The following is a 23,274-nucleotide window of genomic DNA, read 5'->3' as shown; positions in this document are numbered from 1 at the left end:
CCCTACCTCCTGAATATTAGCCGTAAACAGCGTAGAAAGACGAAAGAAGAACAAGAAGAATACACACACATACAAACTTTTGTGGTGGATTCCTCTGTTCTGCCTCAGTTTTTTCTGAGCTTATTAACGTTAAACGTTACATTGAACAAACTTGCGCGCTCGTTGATAATTTTAAGTGAAAAGGAGATAAAATGTTGCAAAATTTATTGCGTAACCTAGGCCGGGGAACGCTCAGGGAATGCGGCGACATCCAACTACAAGACACCTGTGGCGGACATATGCAAAAAAGAAGAGTTATGAGTTGTTATTGGAAAGCGCACGGAAATGTACTCGACAACAGGAGCAAATTAATTTTATGGGTCAAGAGGAACGAATTCATATGTGCTCTTTATCGTTGGCCGGTAACCTTGACTAATTCCGTGTTTTATCACAATTGGGTGGCATTTGCTTTCGCAAACAATTTAAGCGCTGGAGCTTTTTTTTTTTTTCATCACGAGCCCTGCGTCGGCTCAGAATAGGGCCGAAGTAACGGCACGATTCCATTGCAATGTCGTTCATTTTCGTGCTTTGTCAGCCGACGGAGCATTGTTCCGCCTACGTTATCACTGGATCAACCTGTCATGAAAGGTTGGCTATAATAAAAAATTTAAATGGACGAAAGCAAGCCTGACATTATACCGGCCGGAATACATTCAGTTTTGGAACGAGCAGATACACGTGCGTGGCCTCGAAGGCACGGTCCGTATGAGTATCATTAACACTCGCATTTCTCATTTCATTTCATTTTATTTTCTTATAAACCCCACGAGGAGGTACTACATAAGGGGTGGAATCCGCTAAGAAAAAACATCAATAACCATGCACCATGTCGTTCGATAAAAAAAAAGAGGTTATTTCAAAATTCAACGAATGATAACGCACTGTGGCAACAATATATTGGGAAGGCCGTTCCAATCTTTAGCTGCACGTGGGAAGAAGGAAGCTGAAGAAGTAATAGTTCGGCTACGTGGACGAAAAACTTGAAGGTTGTGGTTGGTGCCGTAAGAAATTTGCGATGCTAGCATGATGTAAGGTGCCGATTGAGGGATGAGTAATATAACTTGTGGTACAGTAATAGGGTGGCTATGCGATGGCCAACAGAGAGAGGCCATAAGGCAGATTTAGTTTCTAGAGCTGGAAAACTTACGTCATACGAATAAGAAGAAACGATAAACATTGTAGTACGATTTTGGACTGCTTCTAGATCGCGTTTGAGGTTAACATAATGCGGGTTCTCTATGGTGGATGCATATTCTAGTTTAGGTCGAACGAGTGACTTGCAGGCAAACAATTTCACGTGATGTGGGGCGAGGCGAAGATGACGTTTAAGAAATCCCAGTGTTTTGTTAGCTGATGATATCACGTTAGTGATATGTTCATTCCATCTTAGATCATTAGATAATGTGATGCGTTAGTATTTTAAAGACGATACGGATTCTACGGACTCGTTAGCGATTTTGTATTGAAAGGCATGAATCTTGTGTCGACGGGTAAAGGAAAGCGGCTCGCATTTGCTAGAGTTAAGGATCGTGAGCAAATCTTGGCACCATTCTATGTTTTGGTTAAGGTCCTGTTGGAGGGCTTCTGGATCTGTAGTCTTAGTTACGCGGCGGTATATAACGCAGTCGTCAGGAAACATTCCAATTTCGCAAGATACGTGATGCGGGAGGTCGTTAATATATATAAGAAACAAAAGAGGGTTGAGAACGTCGCCTTGTGGGACGCCTGATGTTGCAGGAAGAGGATAGGTGGACTGGTTATTTATGACATAATTTATGAGCGATTTGTTAAGAGCGCTTTGATCCACTTGATTCACTTGAGGTACCCCACGTGATTGGAAACATGAGCGGCAAGCCATTACACATATGCCTTTAACTAGTGCCAGACAACACCTGTTTTTAATGAGTAAGAAATGATGGACGTGGTCAAATGCTGTATAGAAATCTATAAATAGTAGACCTGTTTGAAGTCAAGAAATAATAATTTCACATGAAGTCTTGCGTATAACTTCCAAAAAGCTGCGTCATGTTGAAAAGCCTTCTGCGGAAGCCATGGGGTTAGAAGCACAGCGTACTGGTTTCTTCTAAGTAACTCATGAAAGCATTGTTTATAATACGATTAATAAATTGCACCAAAAGCTCTAGTGAGTTGTATAGGTCTGCCTTCGTCAACACTTTTAAATGGAGATATAGTGTCGCGTAATAGTGACGGTGAATAATACAGCGGCAAATCTGTGAATGAAGAAACTAACTTTTACTAGCCGACGAACTCGTACCCTCAAAAGAAAGTGACACTCGAAGCACACCGATAGCGGCGAACAACGGTCGGCGATCAGCGGATCAAGCGCGTCGGTTTTTATACATCAGTCGTCGAAGGCTCCAGAGTGATCTCTTGTGCTCGCGTGTCTTCCATAAAGTTCTACACCATTCGCGTCGCACATACATGCGGTCAGATTGCAAAAGGTCCGGTGACAACAGACAGCACATAGAACCATCGCTAACATTCCAGAAACTTCCAATAAATACAGGCGCGTCCTACGCTGAACGATAACATTTGTTAGACAATGAAACGTGGTCACCTGATAAACAAGTACACGTGGCAATATGACTTTTGCGTACAACCATTCAGTGGCTGCTAAAAGTAAAGCACATTGTTTACAATGGTAAAAGTAAAGCGTATTGTTTCTGAAAGCATATTTAGCGCAAATGAAGAAGGACAGAAGTTAGACGAGACCACAATACTGTTTACACGAATAGATGGACTTTTTCACAGCCGTTAGCGTCCGTGTATACTCATGTATTTTTAATTGGGGCTGAACCATTTTCAAACGTCGAATTTATGTGGCCAAATAGGAAGATTTACAAGAACTAGCAGACAGTTCTAATTATCATGCATATGATAATGTTAAAGTCAATACATGCACACCCGCTAATTGCAAAAGATAATCAGAATAAGGAAGTGTCAATATTATTCAATTGTTATATTTAATGCAGCACGGATATAGATGTTGCTTTAGTGAGGTGTTATCATTATCATTGTGTTATCATATCATTGAGGTGCTGTTAGCAAACGCTCATCTAAAAATGCCGCTGAAATATTTGAAAATTTCATTGCTCCCAATGTGAAGTTTCATAAAGCTTAAATTACCATTTCTGTATGACAATTTACGCTTACATTTACTTCAATAGATTATGAAGCCTCTTTCACGTATTCGCTGTATCTATTCGCCCAGATTGCTCTGTTGACTAATATTTTCTAATGTATAAAATGTTGACAAGAAGCAGGCTTTTCGACTGCCAATCGTCACTTACAGCGCCTACATAGACGAGTGACAAAAAGGACGACAAAGACAAGCGCTGACTTCCAACTGACTTTTATTTTGAGAAACAAACGTATATATACTTATCATTGAAGCAGCAGCAATTGCCGATGGTGACTCAGTTAGTAAGCCATCAATTACATTAAAAGACAAAGAACTGGTTTTTCTGAAGTCACATATGCTGTCCCGTTCATCTTAGGTCATGAATTTTGACTGCATACTCATGCCGGATTGACGCTTTGTAGGTGGCGCCTTTGTCTTGGTGTCTCAGTATATATAATGCATATTATACAACAACTGAGATATATAATTCTGGAATGCGATACCAAGCTTTGTGACAGATGCCAGTGATGTTTGTGAACTTGGAAAATTGTTAAATATGGTATTTTTGTGATTCCGCTGCCGCTTGATGCACCTGTATATATGGTCTGCCTGTATTTAAACCCTCCCAGTAAGAACCCTCAGCAGAGGGTTGACAGTATGAAGAAATAGAAAAAAATAATATACGTTTGTTTCTCTAAATAAAAATCAGTTGGAAGTCAGCGCTTGTCTTCGTTGTCATTTTTGTCCTTCGTCTATGTATGCGCAGTAAGTGACGATTGATACCATGGAATACCAACTAGCCCGTACCCAAACCTTTTTTCGACTACGTGGCTATTTGAAACCCCTGTAAGGCCTCGATGGTGATAGTATTTTAGACGATGTTTGATAAAAAGGCGCCATATAACATCTTAAATGCTGATTATAAGTACAAAATAAATAAATAGACAGCAGGCCTGCAATGATCTCTTCTGAACTCATTTATGGCGGCAGAAGCATTCTCCCACACTAAAGTTGACGGCCTTATTTTTGCTTGTCTCCTTTTTTTTTTTTTTTGCTCAATTTATTGCACTTAGTCACTTTGGTGGACTGAACAAGAAGCTAGCGTTTATTGGGTGGTTCGTTCGGGCAAGCGATGAGGTCTTATAAGAAAGTGTTTAAACATCGCTTCCTGCCTTGCTGCGCTAGTTTTGTCTTAGCGTAGGCTTAATTGTGCTTCTTAGACGAGACGTCGTCCGAAGCGATGACAGATGATACGCCACCACTTTCATCGAGCGCGCCTCTTCGCACTGCGTCTCGCAGGGACATATTGTAAGGCTTGCAACGTAGCCATGGATACGTACGGTTCCGGTATATCGAACAGCGAGCCAATGGACTCCGACAACGGCTGCACCGTCGTGGAGGGCAAGCGACTGAAGAGAAAATGCCGCAAGACAACCAAAGACGTGAGTGAGCAGGGCCCCAACGGACCTCCTACTCCGACTTACAGGATTGCTTTTGTGCCACTCGACGTTGCTAAGAACTTAAATTCTATGCACAGACAGATTCTTAACACCTACCTTGGTAATGTGGCTCCGAAAGGAATTAACGAAGTGCTTTTCAACACCCAGAAAAATGTAGTCACAATGTAAGTAGCGATGCAGGCCGCCCTTGAAAAATTGAAAACCGTGCGCATACTAGGACACATAGAAGTCCCGTCGTTCGTCGTGCACAGTGGTCGCACTAGGGCAGGTGTTATCTCCGATGTCGTGATTGACATCAGCGACGAAGAGCTACAATGGCTTTTGTCTTCAACAGTGAAAATCATCGATTTTCACCGCTTCGGTCGCTCGACGAGCGTCAAGTTTCTTTTCGAGGTAGGCACGCTACCTGATCATATGAAGGTGGGCTACGTGAGAAACCCGGTGCGTCCTTATGTGCCCCGACCGCTGCAATGTCACAAGTGCCTAAAGCTAGGCCATGTCAGCGCTGTCTGAACAGGCCAGACGGCATGCCACCGCTGTGCCGGCAGCCATGACGCATCTTCATGCACAGTAAGACAAACGAAGTGCTTGAATTGCGACAGACCCCAAGAGGTCAATTCCAAGGATTGCCCTAAACAGAAAAAGGAGAAAAAATATTGAAACAAATAAGCAAGACAAGTATGTCCCACAACGAGGCGGCAGCGTCATTGTAACACCGTAGGAGACGAACACGTCGTCGGCGTGGACAAGCTGTAGGTTCAGACGAGAGCTTCCTGGCTCCAATTCCGCAGGTCCAGCTGAAGGTAACTGAATCGGCATCGATAGATAAACCATTGCTTCAAGCGAGCCGCGCAAGCCCGGAACCGAATGTATGGCCACGCTTACCGCCACGCTCGCGGGCCTCAGACTGTCAGCGCGAGCGAGGACAGTGCACTCAGATATCGCCATCGGACTTTGTCATCAAAGCCATGCTGCGAGAAATAATCGCCACCCTGCAGCTGCTACTGTCCGGTTTAAATATGCCAGAGGCGCAAACAGCGGCAAAAATTATGAACACTATAGACAGTCACTTCGCTACGCTGCAGTAACTTATACCTCTGCCCGTGAAGATGACTGGCTGTGATGTGAAGTGTACACGTACGCATCACAGAAACATTATGCTGTGCAGCCCTCATCATATCCACCATACCACCACCTTCCTTCCTCTTCACATCCTATCTCTGTTATTCCCCAAACCCCTTCCCCAGCGTGGAGTAGCAGGCTAGAGGCATTTCACTCAGGCCGACCTCTCCACCTTTCTGCCAATAATTATTCTCTCTATAGAATACGAAAAAATAAGGATATAGTTATTATTTCAGTATTAATTATAAATTGCATCATACTATATAAGTGATGATGAGATGAATAAGTCAAGACTTTTCATTGCGCTGTACGCAACTTTGTTTCCCTGGTAATGCATTTCGTGGAGCTCGAAATTCGTACGCGAAAAGTGACTATTTATAAAACATTCTGATTTCTCATATATAAAAAGACTAAATATATTTACTCGATACCTACGGCTTTATTGGATCTTTTATTCCCAGCTGTACCACCAAGACTCGTCATATAGTCATAGCAGAGTCATATTATCTGTTTGCGTCATTCAGTAGGACAGCGTTCAAGCGCACATCTGTCCATCGGATTGGCAACCTGCTAACTGAAACGGTCCTTAAATATACCGTTTCTTTATGCCATGTTTTTAGAGTCGGCGTTTGTCGAAATCAATGCTTAATGTTCTGCAGATCAGGAAATCACCGTTTTTAAAAGCTTGTTGCTTATCAGAATCGATGAAGTCCCCCCTTTGCAGATTCACCAACTCTGACGCCAAAGCTTGACTACAACAGATGTCGCAAGTCAAATGGATCAGTGGTGACTACGAGATTCTAGCGATTTTTGGCTACCCTGCATGTTTGCAGAGCTGCGTCATTGGGCACCAGACGGTTGTAAATCCTATGTGCTACTGTGTAAACATCGTGGCTTCATCACTGCGAAGTCGTTGTCGGCTTCCGCACCGTCGATGCTTTTGACAATCTTTTCCACCAACCGCCTCAATCTGGGCCCCACTTCTGTTGCGCGCATGAATGCCATGATCAAGCCCGATCGTCGTCCTCATCTCGTGCGTCTTCTTTGCGCTACGAGCACGGCTTTTGCCGACCTGTGAATACATGCACAGGCTCCACCGCTCTCAATCTGTGGAGTGCATAACCTTGAAGCCATTGCTCAGCGCTGTTGTTGCGTGGTAGCCCACCTCATGTGGTCATCCTTTGCTAATTGAACAATCTATTCTTATAGAAGATGCCTGTGATGAAGCAGTTGCCAGCATTTTCGATTTCATCACACTAAATCACATTCACGCCCAGTCGTTACCACGGCCCACTCCCAAATGCGCATTAGTCCAGTAACATAGGCTCAGATCCCAGTGGTGGCGGTAGCAGATAAGTATTATTTTCCTTCACCATAAGGCAGTGGTGATCCTGGGAATGACGTGCTGGTCAGACGACGACAAAAGTCGCCGCTGTGCGCCGTGAGTGATGACAATGGTCGTCGTCAGCGAAGAATTACCTGACAAGGTAAAGCAAATTTCGAGCACCTAACTGCTGTCGCAGTAATAAACAACAGCGCTATTGTTCAAGATGATCTTAGAATATTAGCTACACGGACGATTTGCCTAAATCAACTGTTCTAACGAGTTGTATTTTTCCTTAACTTTTCCAAACGCAACACAAGTGTCACAAAAGAGTGCATGAAACACTGCTATGACAACCGATGCCAGAGAGAGATCTGACGAACCAGCGCTGCTGTCAAAACGCGCCTGTAAAGCACCCAGTTTTCTCAGAGAAATTAGGGTAAATATATGGACGGTGGCGAATATTCATTTTGATGAATTTGTAAGCACTCTTAAGGGGTATAAGGTTGGGCGTTACATTTTCGTCATATGCGAGAAAAGAAGGCCACGAAGGTTCTTCGTACTCATTTGTTGGACCATTGATACATCTTTAGATGAGCAAGTAGCGTATTTTCTGCATCGTGCAAACCCAAAGGTACACACGTGATGTGCGAACGCGAAAACTTGGCGACTACAGCTTCATACTTAAAGAATGCTAGAAGTACCCACAAAAGCAGCGCAAGGTTGCCGGCGTCAAATGAAAAAGTGACAGTGTAATCCACTTAGGTCCAGCACTTTCTATGTTTCTTTCATAAAAAATTAAGTTGTTAGCGTTTAATACACTTCTCACAAACTGTGAAAAAATGAAAATGTTCGGACAAATTATTCTGAGTTCACTCTTTCATTTGAACTGCATTCCTTACTTGCTGTTTACCAAACTGAAGGTTCGTGTCACTAAGTCAAAAGTACTTGTTGTAGAAGAGGCAAGAGCCATGAGTTACGCGATCGCACTGCAGCAGCTCCACGTGCAGAAAGACCAAACGAAAGGCGTTACTTCCTCCTTAGATCTACGCGGAGCCTCTAGTCCCCTAGGATCCCTCAGAAATCACCCCATACATTACTCGTAGCCTCCAACCTACTCTGCAAGTCTGACTAGAATGTTTTGCTTAAAACCAGGCCTCGATATCCCCACAGATGTCTGTGAGTCTTTTCGCGTTGTGGCTTCTGGTCATTACATTGGAATTCGCGAATCGTGCCTCGACGCTGAAACACCGCTTCGGACCATCAGTGGGCGCACGAGCTTTCCTGGCTCTCGCTTCCTGTCGTAACGCACCGCAGCGCCTCAAAACGTGCCGTTCGTTTACGGTTGCCTACGCGAAGCCTTTTACGACGTGTATTCGGGGGAAATGGCCATTGTTCTTTCTATTTTTGATATGATGCGATGTAAGCAGTCGAAGGGCGGAAAGTTTATCTTGTGTTTGTATTAAAAAAACTACAACGGCAGATATTTTCCGTTATCATCGAACACCAGCCAAATGGGATGCATGGACCAAGGAGAATGCGCCAACAATTGTACAACTCCGTGGTAAAACTGAGAGTACTACGGCGTTCGCTTCTCGAGACTTATTAAGGTAATGGCGCGCTCAACGCTGACCATAAGCGTTGCTTCCCAGCCATTACTTAATCTCCGGGCTGAATAAATGGGTGATCAAGATGGCGACCCCCCCCCCATATTTGGACTTCAATAAATAAATACGCAGTCATTGCTTCTTCATTAGCCATTACCTATAGGACATGTCTCAGTGACGTAAAGACGCAAATCTGCAGAATTTTTGATGCTACATAAAAAATGTTGTTACTGATAATACCTTTTCTCATTTTGAAAGAATGTTTAATGTTCACATGTGGCAGATGAGACAATTTTAATTCTTGAGTATACTTGGTCGAAGAGACGTACATTGCCTGGACAAGAAATTGAAGTTCATAATTTACTTAATAACCAAATGTTACTACTTAAATTTCATTAATTACTATAAAGGGGACCCGCCGTGGTTGCTCAGGGGCTATGGTGGTGGGCTGCTGAGCACGAGGTCGCGGGATCAAATCCCGGTCGTGGCGGCCGTATTCGCAAGTTCCGTCGCCTATAGGGGGCGCGCGAGAGACTCAATATGGCGCCCACAGAGAGTATAGGAACCCTTGAACACATGTGCGTTCTTCATGTCGGCTCATATTTTGCCTAGCGCTTGAAGATGGCACTACCTTTTTGTGGATCGCTGTCGCTGAGTGACATCATGCGCCACATTGACGCCTCAGAAACGCGAATACGGTGCCTCATTGAAGGGGAAGAGGTCCTGAACGCCAAGCACATCATTTGTTGCGGTGTGAAGGCCTGCAGCGCATCGTCTGTTGCCGTGCAAGGGCTTTGTCTGCAGACGTCCCATGTCCGCCAGAAGCCACACGAGCTGGAATTTATTTATGACAGGGAGGGTTCTATCAAGGTACGTTAGCTTGCATTTCCTATTTTTCGTGCTAATCGCGACGGCCCGCGAAGCCTGCCTTTCGCGCACTGTCGTTTCGCGACGAAGCAGTTTTACTGCTTTATATGTTCTCAGGCTCCTGTCACGTAATTAGTTATGAGCAGATATTTTCGATAATTAAAAAAACGATATCACTAACTCGATTTTTCAGACGTTATTTTTGTACTTCGCTATGCTAAAGCATGCAGATGTAAAGAAAGGTTGTTTTATTTCTCGCTGGTATTATCGTTCGAGTGATGAGGAGTCGCGACAGAAGCTTGTTGCGTTCGCGTCGCGAATTCAGTATGTCTGTTTTATGTTCCACCAATCTTGTTTTCAGGGCCACTGTAGCTGTAAAGCTGGTAATTCACAGCGGTGCAAGCACATGATTGCGATGCTGCTACTCGTGAACAGGCAAGTTAATTTTATAGTTTTCGTGATATTGACATTGATACTGCTGCACACTATCAAACAATGCACGTAAGCATGCCTAGGCCAAGTGTCGCTCAGTTCTGTTACAACCTCATTGTAATGGGTTCCGAATGCGAGAACGCTCGCGTACCGTGCAGTGGGTGCACCTTAAACACTCGGTGGTCCAAATTAGCCTGAAACTTGCTTCAGCGTGCCTCTAAACCAGATAGTTACTTTGGCATGCAAAACCAAATAATTATTTTGTAAAAGTTTCATAGATAAACAGAGTACACAAATTCGTGAAAACTCTTTATTTGTCATGTGTAGATTGCTTCTTGATCTTCCGCCTTCAGCGCGTCTCTAAATCAGATAGTTACTCTGGCACGTAAGACCCTATAATTATTTTTCAAAAGTTTCGTGCATTAAGCACAGTACACAAACTCATGAAAACTCTTTATTTGGCATGTGTACATTGCATCTGGGGACACAAGAATCTAGGGGAGCAAATTTCATGGCAAAATGTATGTAGCCAAGTTGCGCCATAAGAAAACTGGAAATTATCAGTCTTCATAGTGCTTTGGCTTGATTCATTTGCGTAGATACCTTCTGTGGGTTTATCAGAACAAGTGGAATGTTAAAATACAGGCATGTTAACACAGACTAACTTTGGCTTACAAACAGGTCCGGCTTTGAAAGCTTACAAGCTTTGTCATCTACTGACATGAAGCAGGCCTGGGGAAGACTGCACGCTTCTCCACTCTACGAGGCAAAGCAACTGCAAGAGCTTTGTCACGTGCAGGTGCGCCCGTGTCAGCACCTTAGTGACGAAATGAAGCAACAGACCAGAAGAAGACTCCTGGAGGCTGCACCACACAGTGCACTTGCGTTACATTTTCATGGTCGCCTTCATCCAAGTGGGTTTGATACTCTTAGCACTGATGTATCCCATGATGAACAAGCCCTATTTAACCACATGGACAGTGAAAGGATAAGATTATACACAAGCATGCTTTTCCATGACGTAATATTTTTTGATGCAACACACTTAAAGATAATCAAGTTCACAGAAAGTGACATCACAGAGGCACAGCAAAAGTTTTATGCTACTAATGTCATAGTGACAGCAGCACAGGCTGCACAGATATGTGCAGATACAAGGACTCAGGAGAGCACCAAGTGGCAGCGAACAAGAAAAGTTCGAATTACAGGCAGCATTTGCCATGCATACTTCACGTTCATCCCTCGGCATGACCGCACGTGGGAACAGAAAGTATCTGCTATGTTAGCCAACTCTTTTCGTGGCAACGCAGCAACGAGATATGGCAAAGCGTGTGAAGGCTATGCTCTTGAAGAATATGTAAAGCTTACTGGCAATGCTGTCACAAGGCTCGGTGTGGTTGTGAACCCACTAGTGCCATGGCTTGGCTACAGTCCTGATGGCATTTCATTTCAGGGTGGGAGACCAGCCATTCTCCTCGAAGTTAAAAGCCCAGTTCTTGGGAAATTGCACAAAGCTTCTGACTTAGCTCGTGAAAAGAAGCTCCAATATGTGAAACAAAATGGGGAGGATCTTGTGCTGAACCACAGACATTCATATTTCTCCCAGGTTCAGCTTGGCATGTTTATCTTGAATCTGAATGTGGCTCATTTTATTGTTTATTCAAAGGTGGAATCGCTCATCCTTACTGTGCAAAGGTCCAATGCACACATTGACCAGCTTGTGCGAAAGCTTCAGTATGTTTACTTCAAGCATCTTCTTCCAGAGCTTGCTAAGCATGCATGACTCGAATAAGCATTGCCAACTGGAAAGTTGTTGAGAGAAACCTAGTCTATAAGAGTGTGAATGTTTCGGCAACAGCAGTGTGCCCTAAATCATTCATTTTCACTCTAGCAAGTCTACTGTCTTGTGATATGCTTCATTGTTATTTTTGTTCCTTTAAATCAGTACATGCCTAAGTCCTTAGCATTGCACAAAAGGAAAAGCTGTGATACTCTGTGTATTGTGTGGCACAGGTCAGTTATGTCGTTGGCAGGCTCATTCAATCTAAATATCTCTTACGCCGCCGTGCACTGGATTCTAGTCAGAGACATCAATAAAATGCAAGAGGAAAGAGAGGGCTACAAGGAAATTTCCCCTGCTATCAGGTTGTCAGTGCTGGGTTGTTCAGGTAGTGTTCTTACAAACAGCCTGATTTACTCTTATCCCCAAAGACTGCCTATGTTCCTCACGACACAGGAACTTCTGAAAATGGTCACCTTGTCTAATATACCATGGAGTGAAAAGCAAAAATATTTTTCCGGCAATGTGCCACGACTCGGTTGCCTGTACATACCCCTCACTTTGCCATGCCATGTGCTTAAAAAATCTTCAACAAAGTTGTGTAGAGCAATCTAGTCTATAAGAGTGAATGTTTCGGCAAGAGCAGTGCGCCGTGAAACATTCATTTTCACTCTAGCGAGTCTACTGTCTTGTGATATGCTTCATTGTTACCTTTGTTCGTTTAGATCAGTACGTGCCTAAGTCCTTAGCATTGCACAAAAGGAAAAGCTGTGGTACTCTGTGTATTGTGTGGCACAATTCAGTTGCAATGTCATTGTGCAAGTATGTTACAGGATGCTTTGCTTTATATACTGTAAATTGCAAGTGTGTGGAAATACTCTAAGTTTGTAATACTACACTGGATAATACTGGATACTACACACTAGCTATTCATACTCGAAAATGAACTATTTCGTATATTCAAATATTTCATAACCGCTGAATGCAAACGTCTCGTTACTGTTCTCCATCTGCTAAGCAAAACATCAGAAATAATCAGAAGTTAGAACACAAGTGTTACCAAGCAGTGCAGAAATACAACGGGCAATGCAAGCTTTTTTTCACGAGTTGGCAGAAAAAGCCTACGTGACTTGTAATTTTTGCTTGCAATGTTTAATGTTTATGGCAGCCTAGTATGTAACTGTTTTATGTTTTAATGCTACAGCCTGGGATATTTATGAACGGTCATTTTTCGTGTGCCTGCAGTGTACAAGTCGAAAGCTGCATTTTTTCCCACTAGGATCTTTTTCCAGCAACCATTTATTTATATTTGTAGCTAGTCATGAAGCAGCCACTCTGTCATGAAGATCTTGTTCGTGCTTAGGCTTTAACTTGTTGAGAGGCATGTACAGTACCTATTTATACTATTTTGTCCCACTTTCGGCTGTTTTCAAGTGACATCAGCATTACTAAAATACTGTTTATAAAATATTCAACTGTTGTTTGCGACATTTCACCTTAGTCATTTCTGTACTGTTTTGTGCAACATACTGTGTTCATGTTATTACTTTATATGTGATCTGTTATGTTTCTATTGAGACGTGGCTTATATTCATATCTATGTACGTACATCAAAGTGGGGCACTACAAGTGCTGTGATGTCGAGCCCTGCTTTGTGACTGGTTACAAGGTCTCTGTCAAGTTGTAGTAAACTTAGCTAACCACACCACGATTGTGTAGGAAAAAATAGAGAATTCAATGAGAAGATAGCTCTGTTGGCTAGAAGGCAGCGAATATTGACTCATGGCAAGCAGATATAAGCTTGGCCTAGAAAGAAGTGTTTAATCTTTGCATCATACTAGTACTAAAATGTGAGTAGGCTTCAGCATTTTTAATTTAAACTGAAATAAGTACACCAACTCTTTTTTTTAGAATTCAGTTGTAATGAAAAATGGTCAGAGCAAATTTACTGGACAGCTACAACAGCAGTAAGTGCGCAGTGTGGATCCTAAACATGTCTTGACGCAGGAAACCTGCCAACGTGAACGTCATGTGCCAGCCTGCCTCAAAAGCAACCTGTACTTCTTTCCTTGTGCCTGTTGCTTTATTGAAACAGATAGGGGACTACATGAAAGGGTTGTGAAGGCCCTGGCCCAACTCTTTGTATTTGTTGCACTGTCGTGGACGAACTAATGGAAATGCGGGTTATTCTACAAAGTCATTTTTTTCTGTATTTGTTGCTCTGTTCCAGCATAATTTTACAAATAAAGTATGTGTGAGTATCAAACAGTCACTGGTCCCTGCTAGTCCCAACTTCACATGGTTTGTTCAGTCTGAATTTGAATTTATTCTTAAACAAAACATACAATGAGTAGCCAAAAAATGCTACGGAGCTCGCAGCTTGGCAGGATTGCTCTCCCTTTACATGGCAGCTAGAGTGTACACTTTTTACATACAAATGCAGAGAATGAAATCGCAAGGTAAAGAATGTGTTTTACTTAAGAAGGAAGACCAGGAAAAAATGTGTTTTCATTGCTTGACAGCCTGAAATGAAGGATCTTTCGCGCTAATATCGCGAAAAATTAACACACGCCATGTCCTCTTTCTGAACACAAACATACTGAAACAAGTAAAATTACATGTGTAAACGTAACGGGAAAAGAGCTGTTTGCAAGTGATATGAACTGATTACGCAAATTCTTGTCGGCAGGCACTATTTGTATGCAAAAAGAACCACATAAGCAAGTACAAGTAGACATGTTTGGTAAAATGAAAGTAATCTGTCATCGCAGTAATCGCATACAGAAATATCTCAAATAGCAACAATGGGCACATCAACATCAGCAATACTACCCAAGCGGTGTTTTATTTCAATTTCCTTGCAGAATAACAGCACAATGCGTAAACTATCCTGTACTGTTTTGCATTGGTATGGCAACATGTATAACCTCAATAAACTTAGGCATGTAACATTTAAAAATTAAATTTAATGAAATTTTCGTTTCCCAGCCGCTTGGGCTGGAGAGCGAAACCACTTCTCGAGCTCGGCAGCACAATACCTTACCCGCTAAACTACCATGGCGGGTTGCATGTAAAAATTATACTGCTTGTAATATTTGAACTGTTTTTTTTTGTCGGCATAAGCATGTTTAATATCAGGAATATGTCAACTCAACAAACTTGGAGCACACTGCTCGACACCGACTTACTTGGGTGGATGGCATGAGAGCACATTGTTTTGAACAATCACAGGATCTCCTCATTTCTATATTCAAAGGCACTATTACTGCTCAGCGCATTACTGCCATGACCAAGCGTCACCACAAACTCTCTGTAGTGTTTGCAGTGCTGCTTGCAATGTATGAAACCAACAGTAGCATGCACAGCAGAATGGTAGCAAATTAAACATACGTCCTTGCACTTTAGGTATCCCAGCAAAGCATACATTTTAAAGTACATCAAAACAAACAGGCTTTTGACTTCTGGCTCACAGTTCTGGAACAGTAGATTCAGTGAAGATTTTCAGGCGAGAGAGATGAAAATGAGAGAAAAGCAGGGAGGTTAACCGGAGTTAAAGCCTCCAGTTGGCTACCCTGCACTAGGGAAAGGGAAAGACTGAAAGAAGAGCAGGGGACAAAAAAGAAAGGCTTAAAGAAAGAAGGGGGGAGCGGGTCATTACAGTCTTTCCAATAGGCCACTGCTACGTAAAAATGTCAACAAAGCCTCGACAGACTTTCGGTGCGAAGGCAGTTCATGTCGGCATTTTTAGACCCACCCTTCGGCTTTGCCTCTCCAGGTCAGTGAGCATGCATTGTAGTTGGTCCCCTGAGTTACTAAGCAAGGCAATATCATCAGCGAATCGCTTGCAAGCACAAGAATTTTTCATTGCTGCGTCTTATCTTGAAAATGGCAAAGGTTTTCAGAACCTTATATCAGACAGTATTGGGGTCGACAGATTAACAATACCTGCTATTACCGTGAATATTTGGTCAAGCGCCCCTGTCATTTCCCAAGGCACTGGGCCCTTGAGTACTTTGAAAACCTTCATTCTCTGGATCGCTCTTTCAACATGAACGCGTGCTCTAGCGATTTTCAGTGTTTTGCTTGCATCTGCAGCTGAGAATTGCTGCTGAGAACGCAAGAAAGGGGGTTGTATAATACCCAGCCCTAGCTTTGTGCAGATGTCATCTATATTAAATCCCTTATCAACCATGACGTCATCCTGAAAGCTTGTCAGCTTCTGAAGTACCTCTGATTTCTCTACGCAAGCCTTGTCAGAAGCCCTACCACCAAAAGCACTGCTTACGAAGGTTATGAGACCTGCAGGTGATACACCCACAAGGACTTTAGCTGTATGTGTTCCCTTATAGTGGGAGTATGTAAGTATTCTGCATGAAGCACAGTGACTCTTTTCTACCTCAACCTCTGTGCAGTCGAGAATGACGCGCACCTCTGAGAAATCTGAAAAGCAAAGTGGCATGTTTTTTTGTATTTCCTCTGTTGTGGACCAAGGAATGGCACATTCCAAGACTGCAGCAAGACTGCACAACGTGCAGTAAAAGAGCCTGTGCACAGTTGTTTTGCTTATGTTAAATAAGGCACCTAAGCAATGAAATGGAAGACAAGTCTTTAGGCGCACAAGGACAAGTGCAACACGCTCAAGCACGGACACCTCAGAGCTATTATTGTCAATTGCAGCCACCTCACTGCAAATGGAATGAAAAGTTTTAACTGACTGAACACCTGTGAACGCTCGAACAGCATTGTCTGTAGACAGCAACTCTGCAAGGTTTAACTTCTTGCTTACAATGGACAAGGAATCCACCTGCACAGATTTTTCGGCTTGATTCTTGTCATTGCCTGATGCTGCAAGTTGCAGAAGGGCCTCCACTGCATCTTCTTCCTTATGTATCGTGTCAGCCCCAGCTCCAGATTCTCTAGTAGCTTCATGGCTTGACTGCTCCACCTGTACCAGTAAACAGTAACAAAATATATGCACTCAATGTGAGACAGCACACCATGCAAAGGTCTTGTCATTATTTTACTGCGCTACCTAGATAACGTTCCTTGTCTCCAAGCCCAGTCCATGATAGTTTATGAACAGCAGCCAAGCATAACACACACTAATAACTGTGAAATATGTGTGTGAACTACTGCAAACAAGTGATGTTGCTAATGAATAATATTTAAATACATAAATTTACTGCAACATTGTGACCGCCTTGACTCGCAAAGGCCCTTCTGTTAGCAGACTGCCACTTATGTACAATGGCAAACAACACAGCAGAGTGCAGTAAAAACAAAACTAAGTTCCCTGGAAGATGATGCAGAATAGGTGACAATTGTCATTTCTTCAACATTTTTTTTATGCAGTGGTTCTGGTTAGGAATGCTGTACGTCACATACATTGCTGATCAGATAGGCATGCATTAATTGCATAACTGCACTTTGAAACTGCCCTAATTTCCAATGAATCTCTTACACTGATAGCCTTCATACAAGCTCATACAGCAGCAATTCGTTGTTAACAGAAATTACTCCAACATAACAATGTCATCACCTTGAATTTACATCTGCATAGAATGTAAACAAAGCAGTGCATCACTGTACACAAATATAGCGGTAAATAATGGCTCTGATAGACATCAATGTGGCACTTGTGTATCTTACCTCCATCTGGTCTTCATATGGAATGCTGTTGTGCCCAGACACTCCTTTGGTCTTGAAAGTCGCTCCTGCACAAACTAATCACAATTTTTGTTACCATGAGAGAAGTGCCTATTCATGGTCATAGTACAACTGTCAATGTCTGTTTTAAGCTACAAAGAAAACTACTGATTGTTCACAGTAAGTTCACGTTTATAATAATGGGCACAGATGGGTTAAACGCCAGATGATAATGTTGCTAGTATAAACACACGTATTCAAATGATACAAACCTTGAGAATGCCTTGCAGATGCACGTTTGTTACGTTCTTTGGCTGCTTGCATCCTAGACAAGTTCATTCTGTCATGAGGCCGTACAGGTAAACATTGGGACGGCACAGCTGTCAACTTCAGTCGTCGCCTAGCAGGCTTCCACACCTGCGGGTCTGCATACCGAAAAACGAGCTAGTTTCACTGAGGAGCATTCTTTGCAAACCGTTGTCTAAAGGTATGAATGAACTATTGCTATCCTGCACTACACATTATCTGGTGTCTGTATCCTCCAAGCCATAACTTTCTGAAGCATAACTATTACTGCCTTAAACACTCATATGTTCTCTTTGCGCTGGCGCAAGTGCGCAGCTAGAGCTCAGGCGCGCGTTATCGCACGGCGCGCAACCCAGAACGTAAACACATGCGGTTCTGGCGGGACGAGACATAACTGCGACCACACTACGGGCTGCTGCCGGTGAAACACGGTCAAATGCTCACTACACCCGCCCATACTGTAGCATTCCTCTAGAGTTGCGTCAAAGTGCTACAAACATGTGAGTTTCTATCTTAAATGCTCGTATGTTCTCGTTTCGCTGGCCACAAGTGCGCAGCTCGAGCTTCACCCGGCCACCACACAAAGCCACGCCGCTGTTCGCGCTGCTGCAATACACTCCGCGGCTCTACTTTTCGAACTAACACATCAATTATCCGTAGGAAAAGAAATAAAATAATGCACATAAGTAAAGGAATTTCGTTTTCTTACCTACTTGGCTCCAGAAGAAGTCACTTCCGACGAAATGCGCACTGCACACTTTCATCGGTGGTGTGACCGGCTTGCCAATTCTCAACTTCACAACCCATTCTTTCTTCTTTGCCGCATCTTTGGGGAACGAGTGGAGGCTCACGTCGCTTGCAGCTCTGTTGGTGCATTGCGGCACGCAGCACATGCGATTGCTCTTGAATTTATTCATACCATTAAGCCCACGGTGACCAAGCCTACTAACCGCCATGAAGAAAGCAAGCAAATGCGCTACCGTCGCACCACCTGCAGTTAGTCCTATACTCTTTGAAAAAAATTCGCCGGTGACCGCGGGGTGGCGTGACAGTCTGCGGAACTTGCGAATTTCGATGGGGGCGAAATGTGAAAACACCAGTTTACTTAAATTTAGGTGCACGTTATAGAACCCCAGGTGGTCGAAATTTCCGGAGTCCCCCACTACGGCGTGCCTCATATTCAGAAAGTGGTTGGAGAACCCCATAATTTAATTTTAATTGTTACTGAATGCGCATACTGCATTTACAGTTAGAAGCCCTTGAACCCTTGAGGTTTCTTTGAAATAATTGTGAAACTAGCGCGAGTCATGGTATAACCGCCCTCACACGTGACGTAAAATGGAATACTTTGCCTTTGTTTTTTGTAAAAGAAGGTAAAAAATAGCTCGAACACCAATGCATCTAGTAGCATGCTTTGGAAACGCATATCTGGAAACTGATATTATCCTCAATATTTCTTGCAAGCGAGCTCACCGGTTACATGTAATAATTGCAATATGCTCCGTAAGGTAACCCGTTAATGACTTCGCACTGTCCTTTCGCGCAGCTCCACTCGTTGAGTGTATTCAGTTCACTCAGTTTTGTCAGGAATAATGTGCTAAATGTTAGTCTACTTCACCTTGCTTTGGGCGCGGCGCTTTCACATCTTACCTTCGAGTCCCAAGTCGCAGTATGGGCATCGGTGGTAGACGTGGCCGGGCTCTCAGCAGTGATAGCAGAGCGGGCGATGTTGTCGAGCTCGCCATACGTTTGTTTTCCATGGGTAGTGGCGCTGGACGACAGGCGAAGATGCCCACATTACCCAGTCACCCAAGTGGAGGTCAAAGAGTTGAATTGCAGAACGGCATAGCCAGTGTTACTGTGTATGCCGCAGGTGTCAATCGATCAGTCAATCAATCATTTTTGTTTGCCAGAAACAAAGCAACTGCAGGCGCATCTGGGCAGTAAGCTGACACAGCAGCTTCACGGAAACCCCGGGTCCCTTACGTGGCACTAGCACTCACACGACTTATACACAGCACTTTCACAAGAGGCTTCATGCACGAGAAACATTACACATCTCACGTATGCATAAAAAATGACGCTTCACACTTTAGTACAATATACTGAGCTGTCACTATAAAGAAATAATCACGCAAATCCTTTTTGCTCGGCGTAGCTGTAGGCTTATATCTCTTTTGTACTGCCAGTGTTAAGCTGTAGTTGTTGCGGCAAAGTAATTACAAGCGGGAAAGTAAGCTCTTGCTGAGCCATTTGGACGATGGTGAGGAGTAAAAGTTGCGCGGTACCTGAGTTCGCACTGCTCCCTTACTCTACACCTGCGCCTGCTCTGATGTTACCGATGCCACTCTCGTTTCTTATCTAGAAATCGAGCTTCTCATCAGTTTGTCTCGCAAAGACTTTGCTTCTAAACAAACACACCTATTTCCAGTGATGCACGTGTTTTGTTTTCACGGCCATCAAAGAAGGTTCTCCATGTCAGGCCAAAAGTGTTCATTCAGATACATCGAAGTAGTTGTGAAAATGCTATGCCGCTTCGCGGGACTGTTGAATGGGACGATCATATTCGTCCGATCACTACTGCGTGTACGTACACGAGGGCACGTTTAGATGTCCTATACGGAGATTGTTTAATTGATGGCAGAGCCAAGCTTCGATGGTTGGTCACTCAAGCACTCATTCGCGGTCCTTACTGCACCCTGAATCGCTAGATTGGTCCTACGGGAGCATTGCTTGTTTGTACCAGTCGGTCTTTCAAGATTCGAACTGTGCTTTCTGAAGAGGAACTATAAGCGTACCGAGCCGCGTTTTCGCTCTCGAGTTGAGCATTCCATGAGTTTCGTTTTCATTTCATCAATTGGGCGAAATGCAAAGTGCAGACTTCTTGCCATATTTGTCTGCTTATTTTGAACTAACGGTTTTCTGGTTGTACATCAGTTTCTAAAGTTCCACGAAAGTTTCATTTCATGCCGTACCTCGTCCCTTACTTTAGCAAAATCGGGCTTTAGCTCCTGCTGCATCTTGGCGAGTTCTTTCGATATAGTTTGACAGTCGTACTTCCGAAGGACAAGCTAGAAAAATAGAAAAGTGGCCCGAGTGAATATAGAATATGCTCCGCATACCCAGTGGCCCATACCGGGCGGCACGTGTCCAAGTTGACGTCAGCGAGGTTACTTGAAGAGCGGCACATGCCTAATGGCAAAAATACCCAGTAGGACAGACCTGCGAGGCACGGTTTATATTACCATCACTTGGTTCATACGCAGCGGCACATACCCATGCTGCCGAGCCCACACTGTTGGCGCGAGATCGCTTACGACTGCGCTCGAATGTTACTGAACTTAGAACCCTGGGCATCTTGATAAAGTTTAGGCTGCCTCTTCTCCTGATCTAGTTCAGATATTACAACATTTGCAGTGCCGGAAATCAGCGATAGTTGGCGAACATAAACCAATTAATAAAAGCTCTTTCACCGCGACGAAACTTTCGCGGACATGAGAGCCAGGCTAGGAATAATTGAATCCGAGTTCATTCCACTTGCATCCTTGAGCTCCGAGTTGAGTGAAGTGCAGTCGGCAACAAATGAATGCTTGGCTCAAGTATCTGCCTTGACAGCCCGCATCGTAGACACTGAAAATAGGGCGCAATGCAACAACTTGGTGTTTTACGGTTTAAAGGGCAGCCCAAATGAACCCTGTTCTGAAAGCGAGAATGTAATCATTGACCATTGTCATCAGTTCCTTGACGTTGACATTCAGGCACGGGATATTGAACGTGCTTATAGGTTGGGTACTTACACAAAAGGGAAACAAAGACCATAATCGTTAGGTTTGTACACTTGAAGGACAAAAATCACGTACTTTCTATGTGCAAGAAATTTAAGGGAACAGATTACAGCGTCAGTTAAGACTTCTGGCATGAAACTCGCCTTGCGCGATAAAGAACTTTTTTCAGTTTGCAAAGAATCGTTACCTCAATGAGAAGCTTATCGCAAACTAAAAACATGCATTTGCAATCATGCCGCACAAGATGTCGTTGAAAAATCCTAGCGCAATGAGAAGGTACAGTGCGAATTCACCGACACTAGTCATTCCGTATTGCATTTCTCGTACAGTAATATACGCAGCGTTATACCAAAACATGGTGAAATTTGCAGCCTCATTTTTTGTTCTTCTAGTGATTCGCTGCTACTTACAGAGACAGGGCTAAATTCACCAATAACAGATCTCGCGATATCGCCTTCATTCCCTTACTTTGATATCTTCCGCAAAGCTGGACTTGGAAATGCACGTGGGGGCGGTGTCCTTATCGCTGCTAACCGAGCTCCATGCTTCGCAGTGGTTAATATTCCTCGCCCTCCAGGAATGATTTGGATGTTTTGTAATGCTACCTTTACGCGCCTTGTAATTGGTGTTTGTTATGGAGCCCCATCTAATGATGACTCTTTCTCATCTTTATTTCATGACTAACTGCAGGCTCTAACGACTATGTATCGTAATACCCCCGTCATTCTTTTTGGTGATTTCAACCATCCCTCGATAAAATGGACAAACCGAGCTTGCACCTTGTCAAAGCGCAATTCTGAGAGTGAATTCTTGAACACGTGCCTGACTTTCGGTCTATCACAGGTGGTCACAGATCCTACCCGCATTACTAACCACTCATCTAATATTCTGGACCTCGTTTTAACAACCCATGCCGATATTTTTTCTTCACTTACTTTTCTACCCTCCCCGAACGATCTCGCTGTAATCTGCGGCTCTTTCCACTGCAGTACACGCAGAATCAATAAAAGTAAGCAAACATTACCACTCTATGATAAAAGCGATTATGTCGGTATGAATTCTGACCTATATGGATTCTGAACACTTTTGCAACCGGTTATCAAGAGTGACCTGTTGAAACTAACTGGCAACTATTTAAAACAGAAATGCTCCGTGTAATTGCTAAGTACACCCAAACTATCACAATAACAGAGCGTGCGCAGTCGCCATGGTTCAACTCAGTCCTGAAGCATTTAAACAACAAAAAAGGCTTTTTTGTACCGCTAAGCATTCAAACAATGACGCCGCATGGAATAAGTATTTCTGTGACGATAGCAAGAACAACAATTTTTTACATACTGCTAAACAGAACTTTTTTAATACCGCACTACCCTCTATGCTGTTCTATGACCCTAAAAAAGTTTTGGAAAGTATTCACTCCTTCCGTTTCAACCATTATTTCCTTGTTTCGTAGCGACGGCTCCAATGTGCCTGAACATGAAGCTTCTGGTGTGTTTAAAGATGCATTTTGCGCTGTCTTCACCAATGAAACCCATGTAAACCTGCCATCGCCTCCGGCATATGCTTATCCTTTAATGTCTCCTATAACCATCGACCCGAACGGCATCACCAGTGTGACTGATAAACGGAAGAATGCGTCCTTGGCAGGAACAGATGGCATTAATGCTAAAGTGCTTAAAAATACTAAACATGTCAGTGGCTTTGTATTGTCCCTCATATTTCAGCAGTCGCTAAGCTCTGGTATCATTCACATTGACGGAAGGA

At 43.4% G+C, this 23,274-nt stretch overlaps 2 protein-coding genes across 10 annotated transcripts in view; one reads left to right on the top strand and one right to left on the bottom strand.

Moving 5' to 3' along the window:
• LOC142580110 (FMRFamide receptor-like) overlaps positions 1 to 23,274 on the top strand; it is a 1,221,375-nt gene that overhangs the window by 1,067,709 nt on the left and 130,392 nt on the right. Inside the window, exon 7 of one of the 9 annotated variants that reach the window (XM_075690916.1) lies at positions 4,481 to 4,623. The exons of the other annotated variants lie outside the window; for them this stretch is intronic. The gene's annotated coding sequence lies outside the window, so the exon portion shown is untranslated. The remainder of the gene's footprint in view (positions 1 to 4,480; positions 4,624 to 23,274) is intronic. 9 annotated transcript variants of the gene reach the window in all.
• On the bottom strand, positions 10,354 to 18,662 carry LOC142580109 (uncharacterized). Its single transcript, XM_075690912.1, has 4 exons — positions 18,435 to 18,662; positions 17,692 to 17,844; positions 17,423 to 17,496; positions 10,354 to 16,718 (listed from the first exon to the last, which is right to left on the bottom strand). The coding sequence occupies exons 1-4, from the start codon at positions 18,640 to 18,642 to the stop codon at positions 15,672 to 15,674; spliced, it is 1,482 nt and encodes a 493-aa protein (XP_075547027.1). The 5' UTR covers positions 18,643 to 18,662; the 3' UTR covers positions 10,354 to 15,671.

This window comes from Dermacentor variabilis, chromosome 4, assembly GCF_050947875.1.
Source record: "Dermacentor variabilis isolate Ectoservices chromosome 4, ASM5094787v1, whole genome shotgun sequence".
In the NCBI taxonomy this organism is placed as follows: Eukaryota; Metazoa; Arthropoda; class Arachnida; order Ixodida; family Ixodidae; genus Dermacentor; species Dermacentor variabilis.
Note: the sequence above shows the minus strand (reverse complement) of the source record. Positions and strands in the feature narration are given on the sequence as shown.